Source organism: Anabrus simplex, chromosome 13, assembly GCF_040414725.1.
Source record: "Anabrus simplex isolate iqAnaSimp1 chromosome 13, ASM4041472v1, whole genome shotgun sequence".
In the NCBI taxonomy this organism is placed as follows: domain Eukaryota; kingdom Metazoa; phylum Arthropoda; class Insecta; order Orthoptera; family Tettigoniidae; genus Anabrus; species Anabrus simplex.
In genome coordinates this window covers 96,752,585-96,776,165 of record NC_090277.1, presented here as the reverse complement: position 1 = coordinate 96,776,165, position 23,581 = coordinate 96,752,585, and the positions used below count along the sequence as shown (strand labels likewise).

General features: G+C 38.8%; 1 protein-coding gene across 2 annotated transcripts in view; it reads left to right on the top strand.

The window, feature by feature from the left end:
- Positions 1-22,041, top strand: part of MICAL-like (protein) — a 376,633-nt gene extending 354,592 nt beyond the window's left edge. For both annotated transcript variants that reach the window (XM_067157278.2, XM_067157279.2), the window contains exons 8-12: positions 11,358-11,494; positions 14,046-14,181; positions 14,848-14,950; positions 17,773-18,011; positions 20,623-22,041. In XM_067157278.2, the coding sequence (XP_067013379.2) occupies positions 11,358-11,494; positions 14,046-14,181; positions 14,848-14,950; positions 17,773-18,011; positions 20,623-20,843 (836 nt within the window). In that variant the 3' untranslated portion in view covers positions 20,844-22,041. The remainder of the gene's footprint in view (positions 1-11,357; positions 11,495-14,045; positions 14,182-14,847; positions 14,951-17,772; positions 18,012-20,622) is intronic.
- The last annotated feature ends 1,540 nt before the right edge of the window (positions 22,042-23,581 follow it).

Genomic DNA, 23,581 nt, shown 5'->3' with positions numbered 1-23,581 from the left:
ACTATAGTTTCATCTTTCCTTCGCTGATGCTATTTAAATTGCACTCAGCATAACAACACTTCCTCGTATGGTGGTGTGTTGCTTTACTTTCGATAATATTACGAGATTTCATTTCCACCAAAAGCGATATTCTTATACGCGGGCAAGTCATGCTAATGCTTAGCCATATTTGTGTAATGACGACAAACGACAGTTGACTAATGTCTGGCGTGCGCACCAACGAATTTCATTGGTTTGACAAGCAAAGAGTTGCATGGAAGATACTGCTGTTTCCATTGTCAAACCAAGTCTAGCTAAACACTGGCAGAACATTGTTTATGCAATGGACCATCATGCATAACTTAGATATTGTTTAAGTAGATGTTGTCTAAGGCTTAAAACTAAGTCATCATTTCTGCAATCGGTCCTTAACCTACATGTTCACTTTAAATATACTGTATTGTGCATGTTCATAAACTTGGCTCAAACTTTTCTGATGATTTTCAGAATATTTGAAGTTGAATTCTGGACCTGCTGGCTCATTGGTTTGTCATATTTTGTTGTGAACATATTTAACTTATAATACATTTGTGCATGAGTGCATGGGAAATAAAAAGTTGCAAGTTTTGACCTCAGCAAAAGTAATTGAATAACATTTTATTCATGGTTTAGTCTGTAAAGAAACTGATTTTGAAACCCATAAATTTGACTGATACTTCCTCTTTTCCTCTTATTATTGAAATAACAAACAGAGATCTTCTGAGAGGAATGCTCGTAATGTTGGCTGCCTTTGAGGACCAAGAAGAATTATATTAGATGGAAAAAGTTATTTTAATTGCTTTTGAAACAACGATCCATAAAATCACAGCTAACAGTTGCTGGAGTGTCATGCATATGAGCATAAAATGGCATTAAAAAACTGTTATTGGGGAGGGTACCTCAGGACTCTTTTCCATGCACATCTCTTATATGACATGAAGAAGAATAGTCTGACCATCAGCAAAGCCACTGTGAATGATATAGTATCACACAAAACAGGAGGCCACTGGTAAACATTTGCCCACAAAAGGCTGTCGTAAGAGACCATTGGTGGAAATGTTGCTTGATGTGTCCCAAGACATGGTGAATATGTGAGAATATCTCTCCTTCGACTGTAAACATGGCCATTCGCAACCATCTCGGACTGCAGCACATTTATAAAGCTAACGAACACCCTCTCCCTCCTGCCACATTACTGCACTCAGACCAACTGCAAAATACTTTATGAAAGACAGTGATCACATTACCCTCTCACCAAAGAAAGCTACAGTTCAAAATTCTGGATTTATGAAGGGTTTCTTTTTTTTTTTTTTTTTTTTTACGCGTGCATACTTGCCAGAAAAGTTGTTGCTCTCCATCTGTCTCCTATCTATGTATCGTATCTAAAGTCTGACGAAATTAACACCTTGTCACTCCTGTGGCCCAGCCATTTTTAAAAAGCCGCCTACTTGACCGCTCAGTTTTACATTAGTGTATATTAAAGAAATAATTATTGAAAACAATATTTAAAAAGACATAACATTGTTTTCCTCACTGTTGTACTGTACGTCAAATATTGGAGCCGATGAACGACAGAAAGGAAACTAGGTCATTGTTCCTGTCCAGATTACTATTCACCCTTCCAGCGCTTTAACTGCACACACAATCATACTCACTTTCACTTTGTGAAGCTATCAGAACCTATCGTTATTGTGCAAAAGATCACGCTTTCTTCTTCCGGAATCTCTTATTACTACAAAATTTACTCTCTTGAAACTTTGTCCAGTACACAACCATGGTCTCTTGCTATTTCAATCAGTTTGAGAAGCACCAAAATAAGCTTGTAAACAAAAAACACAAAGGGAGGAGTGTGCAGTGTCTGGAAAGACGACACTCAAGTCATCTACCAGAAGTAAAAGAAACTTCTAGGTAGAACTCTTGTGGTCTCTGTAAACACAAGCATATCGGAGTGCGCTACACTAAACGACCTTACTCCTCTACGGGAGGAAAGGTGTTAAAATGTCTGTCTCTCCAACAAGTGAATGTTATTAAGGAAGTAATAGCAACAGATACTTAATCTAGTAATTGTTTATAGTTGTATCAAAAAGCCTTCAATCTCCATCAGGGAGTGCCACAAAGGACTATTATTTACTTCAGAATCCAAGGATAAATAGGTTTATGGACATGTGAAGCATGACGGTGCGTATGTCGGCAGTGATGTAGTAATTTGGGTGTAGGTTCACACCTGAAATTTAATACAGGTAGGTTCTGCATCATCTTAATTACAAGTTGACAGCAGACAGCCAGCTATATGTTGGTAATTTTAAGACCCTTTTCCCCTGCTGAATATTGGAAACATCACAGTTCATTGCTATTGTGTTAAAATTACCAAATAAGCAACAGTAAGCGTACACCTCGAACACAGATAACATCCTTCAACAGTAGTTGGTCAGCACCTGTTTAAGACAAAGATTGGGTTCATCAGTCCTGCCCAAGAACATCGGAGAAACATCAGTGGTCACTACGGCTAGATACAGCCAAGGATTTGTAATGTAATAATCACCAAATCAAAATTTTAAAAATTGTTAATATACTATTACTTGTTAGTACATCAAAAGGTTTAAATTCTCAATACAGCTTTAAAACATTTGCTGCCCTTGATATATTTGTTGCACTATACACCTCTTTCATTGTAAATTGCTTAAGAACACAGCTGGATAGCTTCAGTTTCAGGAGAACAAAGTGACGAAATTAAGGGAACAAATAATAAACAAAAGGACAGATGAGTGAGTGGGAAGAGGGAGAAATAGAAAACACAATCTCCATATCTTCACACACTGCTTTCTTCTAATAGATTGGCTCTCATCATCAATTCTTTGCTCCAGCAATCTGGGTTGGGTCAATTGGGCCTCTCGTCATTAATTCCAGTTCTTTTACAGCCATTTTTTTCTCAGCCCCTGACGAGCTCATTTCTGCAACCCAGCGTCATCAGAAGAGTGGACATCAACGTTCATTACGGGAAATGTAAGATGTAGGAAATATAAGATAAGAAGGATGCCAGATATACACAGGAAAAAGGACAAGATAACAAGATAAAGACGAATACAGGTAGTACTAATGGAAAGGAATTTATATTGTCTTTTACCACATTTGGCTCCATGGCTAAGTGGTTAGCATGCTGGCCTTTGTCCCAAAGGGTCCTGGGTTCAAGATTTTTAACCTTAATTGGTTTATTCCTGTACCAGGCCTTTCCAGAGGCCATACATTATTATTATTATTATTATTATTATTATTATTATTATTATTATTACTACACCGCCAGCCTCTTGGTGTAGGGGTAGCATGCTTGCCTCTTACCTGGAGGCCCCAGGTTCAATTCCTGGCCAAGTCGGGGATTTTTACTTGGATATGAGGGCTGGTTCAAGGTCCACTCAGCCTATGTGATTACAGTTGAGGAGCTATCTGACTGTCAGATAGCGGCCCTGGTCTAGAAAGCCAAGAATAAGGGATGAGAGGATTAATCGTGCTGACCACACAACACCCCATAATCTGCAGACCTTCAGGCTGAGCAGCGGTTGCTTGGTAGGTCATGGCCTTTCGGGGCTGTTGTGCCATGCGGTTTGTTGTTATTATACCGCTATTCATCCTTTTTATCTCTTTTTTCATTTGTTTATCTGACTTTCTTATCATACACCTCCCACCCTCATAAAGCAAAAAGGAGCTCATGGGGAGCTAAGGGGAAAAAATGGCTGTAAAAGAAGTGGAATTAATGAGGAGAGAGTCAAGCTACCCACGCCTGGCTTGCTGGAGTGGAGAATTGATGAGAGCCAATCTATTACAATATGTTGGTGTGAAGACGTGGAGATTGTCCCTGTCCTTTTGCGTTTTCTTTCTATGTTTCCTCCTCACACTGACCTGTCATCGTGTTTATCCTGTTATTTGTTCCTTCCTTTCTAATTTTTAAGACTTTCGTCTGAAGCATGGCATCGTATAGAAGTGAAACATGGACTATAACTAGCTCACAAAAAAAGAGAAATGCTGGGCCGAATGGCTAAGATGGTTAAGGCACTGACTTTCTGACCCCAACTTGGCAGCTTTGATCCTGGATCAGTCCAGTGGTATTTGAAGGTGATCAAATATGTCAGCCTCGTGTTGGTAGATTTATTGGCACGTAAAAGAACTCTGCAGGACAAAATTTCACTCCTCGGCGTCTCCGTAAACTGTTAAAGTAGTTAGTGGGACATACAAACCAATAACATTATTATTATTATTAGAAATAGAATAGAAGCTTTTGAAATGTAGTGTTACAGAAGAATGCTGAAGGTAAGATAGTTAGATCGAATCACGAATAAGGAGATACTGAACTGGATTGGTGAGAGGAGAATGGCTTGATGAAATTTGACCAGAAAAAGAGATACGATACATCTTTTTAAGACCCCCAGGACTTCTTCAGTTAGATTTTAAGGGAAGTGTAAGCAGTAAAAACTGCAGGGGTAAGCCAACACATGAATGTGACAAACAGATCAAAGTAGATGTAGGTACACAGAAATGAAAAGTTTATCACATGATAAAGTGGCATGGAGAGCTGTATCAGACCAGTCTATGGCTGAAGAGCAACAATCACCACCATCATTGTATATATAACTGAACTTCTACAGTCTCCACACCTTCATACATAGCTACATACCTGCCAACTTTCCCGATTCAGGTGGGAGACTCCCGATTTTTTACAGTTTCTACCGCCTCCCGATTATTCTATTATTTCTCCCGATTTTAGCTTATTTTTTGGTGAACTTTAAACATTTGTTTTCAAATCTTGCCATTTCAGGTTTGTACGCAAGTGGCCGGAAGTCCTTCGCTCATTGGCCGCTTTGAAATGAAAAATATTGACAAAAAAAAGCGCGCGAATGTCCAATATTTATTGAAACCTGTGTATCGCAATGCGTATATTGAATGTCAATCTCTCGTTCTCGTGTGTCGTGTTCCTGTTCGTTTGCATCAGTCTAGTCGATTCTAGAGACTAGTCACTAGATTTAGAGTCTTTTTTTCAGTAATTTACTGACAGAATTTCAAAGGTAGCGACTAATGACTTTTCTAGAGATTTTAGGAGCCATTTCGAGACAATTCTGGCGAGTTTTAATTTATTACTTGATAAAAATAACATTGCGCTTCTCATAATCGTGCTGGCGCGTGATGCAATATATTAATCTATGCATTTTCTAAGTACATAACTGCATGACTGATTCACACGTGTGGAGCATGAATTCATACTATTTTCAGAAGACTTATCAGAGACCGATCATCTCACTGACATACTTCCTGTGAGGGAATACGTAAGTATAATTTTTAGCCTTGTAGCCTTATATAACAACAGTCATGTTTTGAGATAGTACATGTTATAATATAGCATAGTACTGCTGTATTGTGCAAAACATGTAGAATAAGCAGTTTTGACCAATTGCATCTCCTGAGTCCTTCCGATTTTTTCTGATTTTCATATCTAAATCTCCTGATTTTTTGTTTTGTAAAGTTGGCAGGTATGTAGCTGTCTTCAAATAAATAGACTCTAACTTCATTAATTAAAGTTTTTACACATCCATTTCTTCTCATTTCTTCGAGAATGAAATCAAAATTAATCACACATTTGAACGCCACTCGCGTGTTACCGAGAACATTCTGGAACCTTTTGTGTGTGAGTGGACAATATTTTTACAGAAATACAAAACTGCTAGTCATACAGGATGGTTGGAATTGACTGAACAAACTTGCTTAGATATAAAGGCCTATTTCAATATGAGCATAATTTATATAGAAAATTATCTGCTGTCTTAAATGTTTAACTATAAATAATAAAAAAGGAAAGGTTTCACAAGGGTTAGACAATGTAGCATGAGATATCTTTGAAGCAGGTATCAGTGACAGTGCATATAAGCCATTCACTGTAAGTTAGATCAATTCTCTACAAAATGGAGGTTTATTTGATTAATGAGGTAAAGTAGGCGAAATGAGGAATCAGGCAAATAAACTTATGCTTTCCTGAAAGTGTTCTTGCAGCACAACTAACCCTATATAAGTTTTCCATAACATTCAGAACCACTAGCAGTCCTCAGCAACTTCCATATTGTCACAGCTATGAACGAGACTTCAGTAGAAGCTACATTTAGCTAAAAATCCAATATATAAGAGAGAGACTTGGAAGTGGTTAAGAAGCAGGACAACAGTTATGGACGAGAATTAGCCAAGAGATAAGGTGAGTAAATCGACCACGTGAAAACAAAGAATGATTGTATTGGTAGAAATAGGTGGGGAATAATGAATAGGAAGGAATTCATAACAAATACGTTAAAGACAGTAGTATTAAAAAATAAATAAAAACAGAGGCATGCTCTTTCCTTAATTTTGAACAAGAAAGCAGACATTGGAAATGTTGAGAGAAAAAGAACACAAAATCATAATGAAAATTCTATGCCCAAAACGTCGTCGTCAGTTACTCGTTTCTGAGTTTACAGATTTCCTGCCTAACAACTTCCTTCAGTTCACAGCAGTTTGTGTTTAAACTTCTGGCGACTGTACAGGCCAATTCATATGTAGAACATACGTCCACACATCGCGCAGCTGAGGGATGGGGGAGATCTTGGCTGGGTTTGGCGAAGTTTGCAGAATAGAGCCAAAACAGATGCAATTAAATGGATTTGTGAAATTATGAACCACCTTAAGTTGGCAGGAATTATGCAAAAATACATACAAAATAAGGAGATCTGTAGATCCAGAATTCACTAATGGCAAGTTGACCAAGAGGAGCAATGGAAGAAAACAACTTGGACCTAAGAGAGAGAGAGAGAGAGAGAGAGAGCAAGACCACAGCAAGAGGGTTAAAATGAAATATGGGCACGAAGAAAGGCAAACAAATGCTTCTTACTTTACGTAATCCTAAGTAGGCTTATAAACCAAGCTCGATAGCTGCAGCTACGTAAATGGATTTGTGAAAATATGAACCACCGTAAGTAGGCAGGAATATGCAAAAAGACATCCCAAATAAGGAAATCTGTAGTTCCCTAATGGCAAGTTGATAAAGAGGAACAGTATCCAGCATTCGGGAGACAGTGAGTTCGAACCCCACTGTCGGCAGCCCTGAAGATGGTTTTCTGTGGTTTCCCATTTTCACACCAGGCAGATGCTGGGGCTGTACCTTAATAAAGGCTCTGGCCACTTCTTTTCCACTCCTGGCCCTTTCCTATCCTAACGTCGCCATAAGACCTAACTGTGTCGGTACGACGTGAAGCAAATTGCAAAAAAATGTGGACTTATTCGCAACTAATAATAATCATCATATGGCCTCGGCTATCAACGCAGACTTTCTGAAAGGGTTCCATTTAGGCAGCCTGCCTACTAATTTCAACATTCCGACTGTGCTGTTGTATAGCATCAAAGGCAAAATTCTACTGGACATTTCTTATGGCTGTGTTGGGTGAACTTAGCAAATTTTCATCCTGCTTTGCCAAAATAATCCTATTTATTTACATAAAAATACCATTATATAAATTTTGGTTCACAAATCAATTTATTATATATCTATACAGTTCTAATGTTCAAAAATACACAGTCTCATTTTGACAGGTCATAGTGGGTTTCAGTGTGATATTTTTTTGAAGCAACCTGCAAATGAAGAGGTACATCACATTTTTCACAGAGCCAACGGACATCTGATGTAATTTTTTTCACCTTGCACACTTTACAGGGCCTGGGGGGTGTTTCCTCTCTTATTGGTCGAATGGGATTAGAAAATGTCTCCAGGATTTTGATTGTAGACTAAGAGGACAGTGAGGACAGTTCTCCTCACTAGCTGCCATGTTTGTGCATGATGTAATGAATTTCAAAATTCAATTTTTTTAAAATATATTATAACCTGGACTCTGCATGGGTGCATTTTTAATGAACATACTGTGTGAACTATTGGGAATACACTGTCAAGAGCCATCTCTTGTCTCTCAGGAAAACTACAAACCTTTGAATATTCAGATGGAACCATTCTGTATGTTGGCTTTCAGTCTAAAATGCTGGCATATGGAACTGTCCCATAAGTTGGCGCCAATGGGTTAACGTGCCAACACTTTCAACTCTTCTTAAAAAATCAACTACTTCAGCAGGAATTGAACCATGGACCTAGAATCATGCTTACAGACATCTAATTCATTGTGATATGACTTCTAGTTTTTTTAAAAGAATTACTGTCCTGGAACTGAAACATGGCTACTTTGAGCAAAAAACTCACAATTACATCACTGCCATGGCTTTTGATATACATCTAAACACAAGATACAAACTCTAGAGACCTCTACAGGTAATAAAATAAAATGCAGAAAGATAGGAACACACATTTGGATAATTTTTCTGATAGATAACCAGTACTCATACATTTGTTTGTCCCATTTACAAAAATGTTTTCAACTTAAAGAGCTTGAAAAACTTGCACATATGTAAATTCAAAAGCTTGGGAGAGCATGAAATATGTGTAAGGCAAGTCTTGTAGACAAAATTATCAGAAAAGTGCTTTACAAGCATTTCCCTGACGTACTGATAAAACACACTCCTATGACCTTCAATGTGCTGCGTTGTTGATAAGAAATAACTCCGTAGGGGACTTCCTTGAACATAGTGACGACTGATGGTGCTTTGACTATCAGTGTAAGTGGTGGTGACAACAGTAAAGAATTCAGTTTAATGTTTTCTTATATTATATATATTATATATATATATATATATATTATATATACACTCCATGAAATCAGTTGATATGCAGTCAAGAGTATTACTTTATCCAATCTGGTTATTTATAAATTACATGAATACTACATTTCTGTTTAATAATTTCAAAGTATTCAGTCACATATTTATATATTGTTCTATAGACAGTCTGCGATCTAGAGACCAAGAACTTTCATGTGAATCCAGCCAATCACTTCAGCCAATCTCTCAAATGAAACATAACAGAAATGTGCCCTGAGTGTGAGTGATAATGAAATAACATAGAAGGACTGTTTCTTTATTAGTGGTAATTGTTAATTACAACCGATACAAAAGACATACCTCTGTCGAACATCTGTAGTCCTGCGTTTTCTAGAACCCATTGCCAGTGATTTGGAAGCTATAGCCAATATGGTTTTAGACCAAATAGATTAACAATAGACTTGATATTTACAGTGCAAATGATAATGGAAAAAACATCTGGAAAGGAACAAGGAAATCATCTTTGTATTTTTAGATTTGGAAAAACCTTATGATACAGTTAAGAGAAAACATGTATGGGAATGCATACTGAAAAGGAATGTACCAAAATCATTCATTAACAAGATAAAAATGTTGTATCATGAGAGTAAAAGCAGTGTTCAAGTGGGGACTGGTGACTCTGAAACATTTCATACAAAAAAAGGTCTCAAGCAAGGAAGTGCACTGTTGCCATTATTGTTTATTATACTGAGGGATGAAATCATAAAATGGGTAAAACAGAGTATCAGTAGTGATGAAGTGAATGCTTTGGTATTTGCAGATGATGTGGTGATTTGGGGAAAGGGAGAAAAGGAAGTACAAAGGCGACTGGAAATTTGGAACGAAAATCTGGAGTTTGGATTGGTAATTAGTAAAACTGTATTCATGCATTGTGGAAAAGAGGAAAAAAGAAGCCAAGTGAACATAGACGGAGAACAGTTAGACAATGTAGAACAGTTTACATATCCAGGCTGCATTATTAATGGAAGAAATGAAATCAACCCTGAAATTAATAACAGACTAAGTAAAGGTACAACATTTTATCATCAAGTCAGAGAGTTTTTATGGGATAACAAAGTACCCAAAAGAACGAAATTAACATTATATAAACGGTATTTCATACCAATTCTAACATACGGACTAGAAAGACTGGTAACTAATAAGAGACAAGATAGTAAGATCGAAGCAGTAGAAATTACATTTTTAAGAACATCGGTTAAAAAGACAAGAAGAGATTGAATTCAAAACATTAAAATCAGAGAAGAGCCTAAATATAGAACCGTTAGTACAGAACGTACAGAAAGCAAGGCTGAGATGGTTTGGACATGTAAAAAGAATGGGAAAGGAACGGATAGCAAGAAGGGAATTGGAAAGAGAAGTTAAGGGAAAGAGACCAGTTGGAAGAGCGAGAAGAAGGTGGATAGATCAGATTTGGAAGGACATTAGAGAAGCTGGATTGGATGTGGCAAAGTAATGGAGCAGGAAAAGTGGAAGGACAGAAAGGAGTGGAGGAGGCTTGTTAACCACACCCAGGCAACTGGAGTAGGACATTGATGATGAGGAGGAGGAGTATCCCTGTAGCAGTGCCTGTTCTGGATGATGTGAATAAAGTGGTCTATTGCCTACAAAATTTTGGAAACAGCAGTTGGTATCGAAACAAAATCACAGTCTGGGAAGTATGAGAAATGATACGGCACCTCTGTAGCATACGGTTAGTGCTATTAGCTGCCATCCTCGAGGGTCCGGTTTGATTCCTAGTACTGCCAGAGATTTAAGAATGGTAGGAGGGCTGGTGTGTGATTAAAATAGTACATGCAGCTCACCTCCATAGGGTGTGTGTCTCAAAAGAGCTGCACCACCTCCAGACGAGGGCACTAGTTTTTGTCTGACTCTATGACTAAATGATTAGCATGATTGCCTTTGGTCCAAGAGATCCCGGGTTCATTTCCAGACTGGGTCTGGGATTTTAACCTTTGTTCTCATAGCTCTGGGGCTGAGTGCATGTGTGTACCATCTTCAGTATTAAAATTCATTGGAGGTAGGGCCCCATCCTCGTAGATGCGCAGGTCATCTATACGATGTGATACAATCTGTAATAATTACAGACAATCCATAATAGTTGGCACCTCTGGCTATGTGACCTAAACCACACAGCTACTTGCTCGGTCAGATAGATACCTACCAAGAAGAAAGCGTGTAATTACATGACAATCTGGACACTACTTATGACCTAAGAGGAACATCAATCATTTCCATAATGTTTTATGATGAGAGATGACACCATTGGCTTTAAAAATAAATTAATATTGTTGTACTATGCTCCTTGTTTCGTACCATTTGACTTGTGAAATAATATTCATTAAAGCTCAGCCAGAGGTCTGGTTCACTCTGTCCTCTTGTAGAATAAAATGGAACATTGAATTTGACATGCAGACAGCCCAGATTGCTAATCCCTGCACAATGTAGCTGAGGCCACACAGTTATTATTACTATTATTGTTAATGTTTGCAAGGCAGCCTTTTAGGTAAGAAACTATATAAAACGATGTACACTATTGTGAACTTAATTGTCAGTACAATATCTTTGACATGCAGGTCCTACTTCGACACCAGGGGATGAATCGAGGCCCAACTCTATGCCTCCTCAGATCATCCCCAACAAGAGTACCTTCGGCCAGTGGAAAAGGAAGAAGGGGCCCGCTCCACCCAGACCTGTACCTCAGAGACGACAGGTAAGAATTTATTTTTGTGATGTGTTATACAATGTAAAGATGTGGGACATATTAGCCCATTGATACAAGATTTTTATATTCAACAAATAAACCATCTAACATTGATTATGCTTGGCAGGACCTGTTGGTCTGTTAATGTGATGCTCATTTCACTTACCACTGTAAGGCTAATAGGTGGTGGTTGTTTGCATCATCAGTCCATATATATTGGTTTGATGCAGCTCTCCATGTCACCCTACCCTGTGCTATACTTTTCATTTCTACGTAACTACTACATCCTACATCTACTCTAATCTGCTTGTCATATTCATACCTTGGTCCCGTTCTTACCAACTACTGTCTTAAGATGTGTCATATCATTCTATCTCTTCTTCTCATCAAATTTAGCCAATTTATTCACCACTGAAAAACACTGCTAAATGTCTAAACCAGCCTTGTCAATACTATGAAATAAATAAACAGTAAATTTTTTTAAATCACTAAAGCCCGTACATGTCGAGAATGTTGCACGTTCTCTTCTTCAGCAGCCCAAAAACCGCCAAACACTTCTTGGACTTGACCTATCATCACCTCATATTTAACAAAAATCAAGCTTTTATAAGACACGTCCTCTATATAACATATTAAAACTTCTGTACTAAACAATTCAAAATTCAAATATTAGGTACCGTATGCCCATTGAATTTAGCCAAATCTATCTGCTCTCACCATTTCAATTCATTATCTCCCCATCTCACCTTCAGCATTCTTCTGTAACACCACATTTCAAAAGCTTCTAACATCTTTCACATGTTTCACTTCCATACATACGAAAGTCTTCAAAAGAAACATCTTTCTAATTCCTATATCATTGTTCGAAGTGAGTACATTTTTAAAAAAAAGAAAGGTCTTCCTTACTTGTGCTAGTCTGTGTTTTATGTCCTCCTTACTTCTGCCATAATTAGTTATTTGACTACCCATGTAATGGTATTTGTCTGCTTTCTTCAAGACTTCATTTCCTGCATCGCCTGACTTTGTTTGACTACACTCCATTACTTTTGTTTTTGACCTATTTATTTTCATCTTGTTACTCTTTTTCCAAAACTCTGTCCATACCATTCAGCAATTTCTCCAGATCTGCAGCCTCAGATGAAACAATATCAGCAGCAAATCTCTGGGTTTTGATTTCCTTTCCTTGAATTGTGACTCCCTTTCTGAATTCCTCTTTGCTTTTCTTTACCATCTGTTCTATATAAATATTGAAATGGAGGAGTGGGGGGACAAACTGCAGCCTTGCCTCACTCTTTTTTAGCTTGCTGCTTCTTTTTCAAAGCCCTCAATTCTTATCACTGCAGACTGATTTGTATACCAATTGTAGATAATTATTCCTTCTTGTGTCCTAGGCTCTGTTGTTTAAACATCATAGTTCATATTTAAAAAAGCAATTTTTTGTCACTGCTTGCCATTTAACCTGATTCTTTGCCTATCACAGTGCTTGCTTAGAACTGATGTAGTCACAAGGGATATGCATGGAAGATATCTCTCCACCAGATAATGTTGCTCGTCCACTGCCACATTTATGTTCAGTGGGGGAAATAATGTTTTTCTCCTACTATCATAGTCCACTTCATTTATAAATCTCAAATACTGTGTTCTCTTACTAAAGTTTCTGACGTGTTCCGCTCACAGAGTGGACTACACACAACAGAATTTTCTCACCATATCTTTATCATGCTCGTAAACCAGTATACAATAATGGCCACATTTGACTCACTCCCGTGATATAGCATGACAACAGACATAAGGGTTATCAGTCTCTCGTCAACACAATAGTTTACTCAATGCTATCACAATATTGCAGCACTGTGGAACCATACTGTCGCAACTACATAATAGTCAAAGAGAAAACATCCAAGTACATATTCTTAGATAATCCAGATATACTGGATGTTATGTCTTCTGTAGGGGCTGCCTGGCCGAAGTGGTAAAGGCGTGCTCGGTTCGCCCGGAAGGACGTGGGTTTGAATCCCTGTCAGGAAGTCGTAAAATTTAAGAAACGAGATTTCCACTTTTGGAGGTGCACATGGCCCTGAAGTTCACTCAGCCTTCACCAAAAATGAGTACCAGGTTAATTCCTGGGGGCAAAGGCGGCCGGGCATAGAGGTAACCACTCTACCCCATCAAGTGCCGAGGTTACGAATAGTGGAAGCCTTTACCTTCCACCACTCCAAGGGCCTTCACGGCCTGTACGGAGATGACTTTGCCTGGCGCCATCTCATTAACAAGTATGGATTTTTGTGTGTTGAGATACGTATAGGACTCTATCAATAAACTTTTTTCACCTACTCGATCTTTTGTCAGTCACTCTTAGGGTCCCATGAAAGGTCACGAGATTCTCGAGCAAGACGAATTCCCTTCCCTATCTGCTGTGATTGTGGCCAAACTCCAGTAATGAAGAAGGCACTACAATAAGATGATCTACTTCTTCTCCACCACACTTCCTCTAGTCCAGGCTCTTTTGCTGTAATTAAACAAGTCAAATCTGTCATGTGATGGACTGTTCTGTTTGCAGATCAAGGCAATACCCATGCACGAGGTACGTCGAGAGCTCGATGACATAGAAGTGAAACAGCAGGAGTTGGAACGGCAAGGTGTTACCTTGGAGCAGACGATACGGGACAAGTTTGAACAGACACCTAATATTGACGGTAAGTGGTAGCAAATGACACATTAAATTTTTTATTTTCTTGACCACATTATTCTCCAAATAGATTGTCAGCTATTAGGGCCCACTCTACGTGGCAAAGAGATGCTAAATACAGAAACCATGGCTGTTTTTTTGTCTTTACTGCCATACTCCTTGAAATTTAGTGAAGACCTTTTTTAATTCTCTATATGGTATGGTGTCACTCCACCAGAATAATCTCCACTGGATTGAGAGAGGATTCTTCAAGGATTTAAGGATGTTTTCACTTGGGTAATTTGATACACCTTCTATGCTATTTGTTACTTTGTAGTTGTTTGGTACGTGTGTGACCACAGACTTTGATTTTCTTGCCACTTACTGCCAGAGTACCTGCTTTTCCGAGTGTTGCTAGGTGGTAGATAACCCAACTCCCTAGAGTGCCCAGTAGCTTCAGACAGAGGCAGCCCCCAAGATGGGAATGATGGCCCCTCAGGGAAGGGCATTTTACTTGGGTATTAAGACATGTTGAAACTTTAATAGCTAGGTTCCCATTAAGTCACACTGCACATTGCTAAGAGTGGCACTCACCACATTTGATGAGGGTTTGGTTCCTTGTAAGGAGCCTTTATTTAATTGTAGATTAATAGATAAATCAATGAATTCAATCATCTCTTGTTTTGTTTCACAGACTCTAGCATCACTCCTGACGTGGAGGACCTAGTGCTCCAACTGTTCGAACTAGTCAACGAGAAGAACGAGTTGTTCCGCAGACAAGCAGAGCTTATGTACTTGTAAGTAGTTCATATTTTTATTCTGCCTCAGACTGTGATTAATAATAACAATTGAAATCAAATCAAGGTGAAGCTAAGCTAATATAGTAAATTTGCAAAGGCAGTCGTCATTATGCTGTAAGAAAGAAGTGAGCTTCCAGACAAAATTATGTTTACATTGGTCTGTACTTTGCTGTAGGAGAATGAAAGCTGGGTGGACTTAGGATATTTTATTCATAAACTGGAAGCGACTGGCTGAAATATGGTGTGCTTTCATTTATCACATTGTGGTAGTAAAGCTCACGTTCTGGGAATAGGGCAGTCTGTGCAAATACGATTGTCACCCGTCATGTCATTAATCCGAATGATACAAACAGCAGTAAGAGGAATCCGACTTGTTAGGAGTTTGTCCTTTATCAGATTGGAATTAGGTAAAGTACTTTTTAAAATTTTATTATATTCTCTTTGAAAAACTATATTTCCCTTCTAGAATTTTGTTTTTACCGAGCAAGTTGGCCGTGCAGTTAGGGGCGCGCAGCTGTGAGCTTGCATTTGGGAGACAGTGGGTTCGAACCCCACTGTTCACAGGCCTGAAGATATTTTCCATGGTTTCCCATTTTCACACGAGGCAAATGCCAGGGCTGTACTTTAATTAAGGCCATGGCTGCTTTCTTCCCACTTCTAGCCCTTTTGCTCTCCCATCGTCGCCATAAGACCTGTCTGTGTCGGTGCGATGTAAAGCAACTTGTGAAAAATTGTTGTTTTATTCAAATATAAAATATTAAAAGTGTGAATATTTTGTTAAGTTATATGTTTTGTGGTGAATGATTTATTATGTACTTACATTTTGGGTATCACTTCAAATCCATCAACCTTCCAAAATTTCTTTTCTGAGATGTTAAATATCCAGATGTGATTTCTCATTTGCTTGTTGTTTATTCCTCGAGGACAGTGAATATAACTTGTCTCGTAATCCATATCACCATGGCATTTCATCTACATGTTGACATCAGTGGCATACAGCAGCAGTCGGATGTAATTGCAGCAATCAGGCGAGGTAATGACAGTTCCTAGATAACCCCTCGTGGCTTTTGCCATGCGTTTGGAAGTAGCCCGGCGATTCTTCAATTGACATGGAAACCGTGGATGGATACACAATGTTCTTTGTTTACATCAGTTTTAGTTCTCTCGATGACGACGGAATAGAATGAAATCTAATGTTGAGGAGGGCACAAATACCAAGTCCCCGAGGGAAGTTAAAATCCCTGACACTGCTGGGAATCGAACCCAGGTCACCTTGGGTGAAGGGCCAGCATGCTGACCAGTCAGCCACAGAGCTGGGCAGTGTTAGTACTAATAGCTGCGAACAATGACAGGAGAGCAATTGCAAAGTGGGGAAAGAGGCTAAATGAGGAATGAACTCAACAGAGCTGTGCTTAAAGACCAGCTTCAATAGTGCGATCATGTGAAGCAAATGGAGGACAGATTACTTGAATAACGGAATTGGCCGTAGAGAGCAGGAGAAACAGAGGAAGATCAAGTTTCTAATGGTTTCAAGAAAAGAGGTGTAGAACTACAGTAGATGAGGCCAAAGTCCTATTTACAAACCGAGGACTTAGTTAAAATACAGACAAATGATGCACTGCTAAAGGCAACATAACCTCAACAGTGGCATGTGAGAGTAGTATCAGACTCGAAATGGCACTTGCAATACTCTCGTCGTAAGTGGCAATTATGATTTATACTGTCACGATTGCTACCACAGCACTTACAATGTGGTTTTTTTTTTTGTAAGTTGTTTTCAGGGCTGCCGACTTGTGGGGCTCGAACCCACTATCTCCCGAATACTGGACACACTTAAGCGAATGCAGCTATCTAGCTCGGTTCATCCTCTTAGTTTCTGATCTTTTTATAGCTCGTGCATTTTCCTATGCATTCTTCACATCTCTCTATGCTTATGTTTTCCTGCTGTCTGTCAACATTGATGCAGTTCCTCACAGTTTCATTCCTTATTCTATCTTATTTTGCCGATCATATTTATATTTTGTGCTCACATCAAAACTGGTATGAAGTAAGTTTGGGAGATGGTTTGTTTGAACCTTCTTGGTAAGTTTCCTCCAACTTAGACCTTGGGATGTTCATCAGTTTAACCTGTAGCTGATACTATACTTTGTAGATATTTATTGATCATTTACAGCAGTTTACTTTTCGTTTCAGTGGACTACTACTACTACTAAAAACATTTTCATTCCGTCCCTGAAGGGGTCGGCGGGCCTCATAGATGGTAATGCCGCCTCTCAGGCCAGGGAGATGCTCTGAGAAAGTGAGAGGGTTGGCGGCCATGGCCTATACTAGGAACTGTTCTGGCATTCACCGTAGTGCAGGAGAATGGAAAACCACGGAAAACTATTCTCAGGATAGCCGATGTTGGGGACCAGCCCCTCTCCGTCTCCCGAATACAGAGGCATAGAGTCTTAGCTGCCCCTCCTCTGTTTGGTTGGTTGGTTAGTCAGAGTGTAGATCTGTTGGATCGTGGACCAGCTGTGGCCACTTGTAGGCTGATGTCTTCCACCAACGACGTTGTTTCAATGGAAGATGCAGACTGTGTCCATTTCTCTGCATAACCATCATCTCACTTTTTTCTAATGTGTTTGTCTTGGCATTCATCTGCTCTTGTACTCTGTCTTTGGAATAACCTCATCCTAAGATATCATTAGCCAAAGCATGGCTTTCTTGTCACCGTCATTTATTGTTTCATTTTAAATTAGCACTAAGTCCTCTTACAGTGTTTCAGGCCGTCATATCTAAACACGTGACTCCAAATGTTGACTTTATCGTTACAGGCGGAGGCAGCAGCGCCTGGAGGAGGAACATGCTGACTTGGAGTATCAAGTCCGCTGTCTCATGGAGCGTCCGGAGAGTATCAAGACAGATTCGGACAAAGCCCGTGAGGAGGAGCTCATCCAGAGATTGGTCGAGGTCGTAGAGCGTCGTAACGAGATCGTCGAGTGTCTCGAGATGGACCGACTGAGAGAAGCCGAGGAGGACCACAGTATTCATACACAACTGGGCATCTTTGCAGGTAGATATACATGATATACTAGTAGCTTAGTATCAGAGGCAGACGCCTGACTGAACTACAGACATTCAGCTAATAGTTAAGTTTTGCAATATTTGGTTCAATGGCAAAGGCCGTTTTGTTCAAACACAACCAGAAATATTACAGATAAATTAAATATTAAGCAAAAGTGACAGTTTCAATGTTGGTAGAGTAGACATCTGACTTGAGATGCAATGAAAGAACTTCAGTTCAGTCCTGTAGTTTGCAATGGCAGTCTCTACTTTATGTTCTGAGCTCTATATTTGTTAAGCTGCTACAAGCATCTTCAGACAACAAGACCAAACATAATTCTTTTGGAATAATTGCTTGATGCAGAAATAAATCCCACACTACACTCACAAGCTCATTTAACGAAAACCTGAGTAATATTAAATTAAACCAATAAATGAATACAAGCTACATAATCAATTCAAACCTTTATTTTGACACAAACAAAACATAAAACAATTCCTTTTAGGCACATGAACTCAATACTGTGCCCAGTCTTCTTTACTGAAATAGTGTGAAAGTTTCTTTTGCTTCAAATTTGTGTGGTGTCTGAGTGCAGCATGATTGTGTGGGTAGTTCAGCTGGAGTGGTTTCCATCTGATGTTTTATGTAAACCGTTAGCTTTGCCAATTTACTATGCTCCTTTTGTTTTTTCCCCTCCCCTGAATCAAATTAATAATTAATTCATTTCTTGCTTTCTTTAATGTACCACCACAGTTCTCAAAAACTGTCTTAAGTCATCATTTTGAAGCAGTCTTCAATATCTTTTCTGTTCTTCCAGTCAGACACAGTTGATGTTCCAACACCATATTCTGAAGCTACATTTTTTTTTTTCAGTTCTCCTTAATATATTCTATTTAGTGCTTCTAACTTTTTGTTCATAGAAACAGCAACCTTCATTTCATTCACGAACACTCAAAATATGGGAACAAAGAAACAAGGGACAGACCCGGATTGAACCTTCAACAGTAGCGTGGGTGTGATGATGTTACCTGCGGTGACAACATAAGAGTGTCATACATATTATCCAAAGGATGCACTTATCTTCACAATCTTCACATTGATTGTGGACTATCCTAGCATCAGTTTCCATACCCAGAGCCAATAATATACAGTTTAGTAACTATAAGTGCTGGATATTACTCCTTCATAGAATCAGTGAACAAATTTTAAAATTAGACTTTCATCAAAGTCGTGCAGAAACAATTGTTTGTTATGGGAAAGTAAGGGACATCCATCAACTTCCCCATTTAGGCAGAGACTCCTAGTTTTTTTTACATTACTTCTCCACTTCCCAATCAGTTAATTGTTTCTGCTGTCCGACTCGTTGGCTGAATGGTCAGCGTACTGGCCTTCGGTTCAGAGGGTCCCGGGTTCGATTCCCGGCCGGGTCGGGGATTTTAACCTTAATTGGTTAATTCCAATGGCACGGGGCTGGGTGTATGTGTTGTCTCCATCATCATTTCATCCTCATCACGACGCTCAGGTCGCCTACGGGCGTCAAATAGAAAGACCTGCACCTGGCGAGCCAAACCCTTCCTGGGATATCCCGGCACTAAAAGCCATTCGACATTTCATTTTCAATTGTTTCTGCTGATTTTAAGTCCGTGACTGCAAACAAAAACATTTGAGACATGGTGTTCACTAGTCGCTGAAAGTCCTTTTCTTACTGGTTGCTATGAGTAGCTGAAGCTGCATCTCTTATTGGCTGCTGTGTGGTTGAAGTCCTATTCTCACTGGGGGGCTTTATAATAATACTAAAATCTGCTGTTTGTTTTCTCCCTCACATTGCTTCATGCTTTTGTTTGCCATGGTCACAATTGTTGTGGTGTTCACGAGATTGATCAGTGTGGCTTCAAAAGCTCAAGCAAAACGAATTTAATTGTTTGTTCATGTGACAGGGTCAGAGATAGAGCTACTCATCGTGTAAGAGTTAGTTAATTTTCTGTACCGGTTATCATCACGTAACGGCACAGCGGTTATCATCACGTAACGGCACAGCGGTTATCATCACGTAACGGCACAGTGTTTTCATTCAGATTTGATTTTTTACTTTGGCAAAAAAATATAATTCTCTTTTTCTGAAACAGTTTCCATGTATTACTGAATTGAAGAAAGGTTCTTATTTTGTACAATTCAGTGTGATCATTTGGCATCGCATGGAGGGAAAAATGAATTCCACTTCTTCCCTGGCCATATGTGCACCCATAAAACGGGCACTCCCGAGCTCACTCAGGATCGGTTCGTCCGACTTGCAGAGGGTATGCCCGACGTTCTTGCACCAGATCTAATGGCACTTCACTTTTCCTTAAGGCAGCCTCAGCAGTTCATTGCCGTATTGCCTCAAGACGCCCTCTTCTTCTCTTCGATGGCAAAAGCTTTCTGTACTAAATGTTGTTCATTTCTTCTTCTGATGCAACCATACCAGCAGAGATGTTCTTCCTCCATCTTGTCACATTCTCCCAATTTTTGGTTTTCGAAGTTGGCAGGTACAAATAAGCTTTTAACTGTTCTGACACTCCCCCAGTCCTTTCAGTGTTAAATCGATATAATATGTTGATCTTTGCTTTTTCTTTTCTTTCAGCAAAAAACAAAGGGAATGAAGAGAAAAACAATGAGAAATTGAAAAAGTCTGGACTGAAGCTTAAAAAAGACAAGAAACTCAAGAAACAAAAGGAGAAGGAAAAGCTAGGCTCGAAGAAAGGTTCCCACCCTGTTATTGACGTCGACAAGGACATTGACGAGTCAGAATCTCTGTCGGAACAGGTGAAGGAGAAGAAGTCGAAGAAAAAGTGGTTCTCGTAGTTTTCAGATTCGTTTTGCCATCAGTGTCCTACTTGCCATGTTAGAGTAGTCCGTACTAACGAGGTTCGTACGATGTGATTTATGAAATGCCATATCAAGACATGTGAGGCTGGCCTTGCAAAGAACACCGCATGATAGCAGACTGAGACTTAGTTTGCAAATACCTTCTATTTATTTGATATTATGGGAATTATTTTCTTCTTTTGATACCAGTTTTATTTTGAATGAAATGTTTACAAATAAATAACTTTGACATCAGATGCATTCTGCTACTCTACAGTAAGTCCTTTAATAGACTTCTGTGATCAGTTGCAATACAAATCTATAACTTTTGGATTAGAACGCATGAGAGTATTAACCTTTTTATTTTGTACAACTAGAGGATCAGGATTCAATCTAACACTAGGTCAGGTCTTTTTCTGCTCTTAAATGCTGGGTCTCATAGTAAATGCCATCTTAAGTCACTCTGGTTTGAACCTGGGACATTTGAATTGTGATGTAGTGGCTAGATCTCCCAGCTCCATCCTTTATTAGAAAGGGAAACAGGAAGACTAAGCAAACTTCCAGATTTGTGCGACTTTAAACTTATAGATAACAAAACCTACACCTCTACATGAAAACAACCAGAGGGGTATTTCTTATTCATTGACTTCATATACTAACTTATTGTATATGCTTGGTTGCTACTGGCACTTGAGTGTGTACAAAGAACTGCGAACGTATGAGCCATTCATATTCGTGCTAGACATGCACAGTTTCTTCTTTAGTATAATTGCAGAATATAAATTGAAATTTTGAATATGCCTCAGTGTGGTGGTACTGGAAGGTGCTGAAATATGCAAACTTCGTGTGAAGAGATTTAGTGGGATGTAAAACCGATAACATTATTATTTTTATTCGGCTCCTTGGCTGAATTGTCAGCTTAGTGCTGTTCGGTTCAGAGGGTCCTGGGTTGAAGATTTTGATTTTAAGTGGTTAATTCCATTGGCCTGGGGACTGGGTGTTTGTGCTATCCCCAACATCCCTGCAAGACATATCACACTAAACACTATCCTCCACTATAATAACATGAAGTAACCCATATGGAGCAGATGCTGCCCACCCTCATCGGAGGGTCTGCCTTATAAGCACTGCACCAGGCTAGAAATAGCCACACAAAATTATTATTATTATTATTATTATTATTATTATTATTATTATTATTATTATTATTATTATTATTATTATTATTGAACAATCACTAAAGACTTTTTGAATGGAAAACTGCAATAGGCTGTAGGAAAACAAATTTTCTCAGCAATTTTTTAAAACTGAAAACCAAAAGTGCACAAGTTGTTTTAGGTCTTCGAGTTATATTGTTTCTTAGCTCTTTGAATTGAAACACATTCAGATTGCAACATCCTCTAAGCTCCGTTCAAACCATAGTTACTAAATAATGCTCCTAATACCTCAAGTTACGTTGCAATCACACGATGTTACGTCACTCGGCATGGCCTTCGTGACGTTCAGTTCCGCCGACAACTGACAAAATGGAGGGAGTGCTTTTAGTAGCTGTCTTTGAATAGACCATTATCGATTAAAAGTACTTGTTAAGGAATTTACAGTTTGATCCAAAACTTACAGTTTTCCGGGTCAAGAAATCGAATAAAGACGACCCCAACCATATCTGTAACAAGGAGTTAAGAGGTTTTTCCTATTTTTTTTTAAAATGTCATAAAAATTGTTGAATTCAGCTTTGTACAATTTTCTAGAAATAAGTTCTAACGTAACAAGTCCAGTATTCTCCGCAGAAATTTGCGTCAGCCAAGTGGCAGGGTGGTGGGGAATACTACGTAGGAAATGAATATGATAACATTTCATAGTATTCCCCTCAGGGCATTAATAGTAATATCAGACATATAAACATTAACAGCAAAATTGAACTTTTTCAGTGTTATTTTCACAAAGACATAAGTATTTTGAATTGCTTGTTTATAATCGCGTAACACTCTGTTGCTGTGGAGTGCCATACGGGTTTGTGACATCATGCGGAATCTAGCCTGCATGTGATTCCATGCTAATCCAGACACTGCTCGCGCACATTACATGGTAGTCAAGCTAAACATTTAAACTCCGATGTAATTGATGCAATTATGCTAACAATACTGAAGATTTATCATTAACATAAACAATTTTACATTATTTGGAGCACCCAGTGACTCAAATATGTATTAATATTATGTAATTAACACATATCTATACTCGGAGTCAACCCAAGTCCTAAGCGGTCCTTTTGATGCTATAAATGTTATATAGAAGCTGCTTACATTACCCGCCAGGTTCAGGACGAGAACAGAGATAGAGAAGAGTAAAAAGAGGAAGCTCTCACATGCGGAAGAATATTTTCTTTGGTTCTTGAATTGACTTTCGGCATAACATCAAAGGGAACGCTTAGGACTTGAATTGACGCCGACTAGGTTATGTTAGCCGGGCGGTGCACCCATTAAAGAGGCCCTAGGGAGAATAATAAAGCCTTTATATATCTTCAAAGACAGTAAAAGATGGACAGATCAGTTACTTCGCAAATGTCTATTCCATGCAAATAAATCTTTGAAACATTATCTAATCCAAAAGATTTAGATAGTATTCCAAATAAATGTTTCATTAAATGAAGGATTTAATTTTTATTTAGATCTGTGTTGTTGTACGTTTTGTGTATATCTTCGTGAATTGTGACTTAACATTGATGATACTTAAAT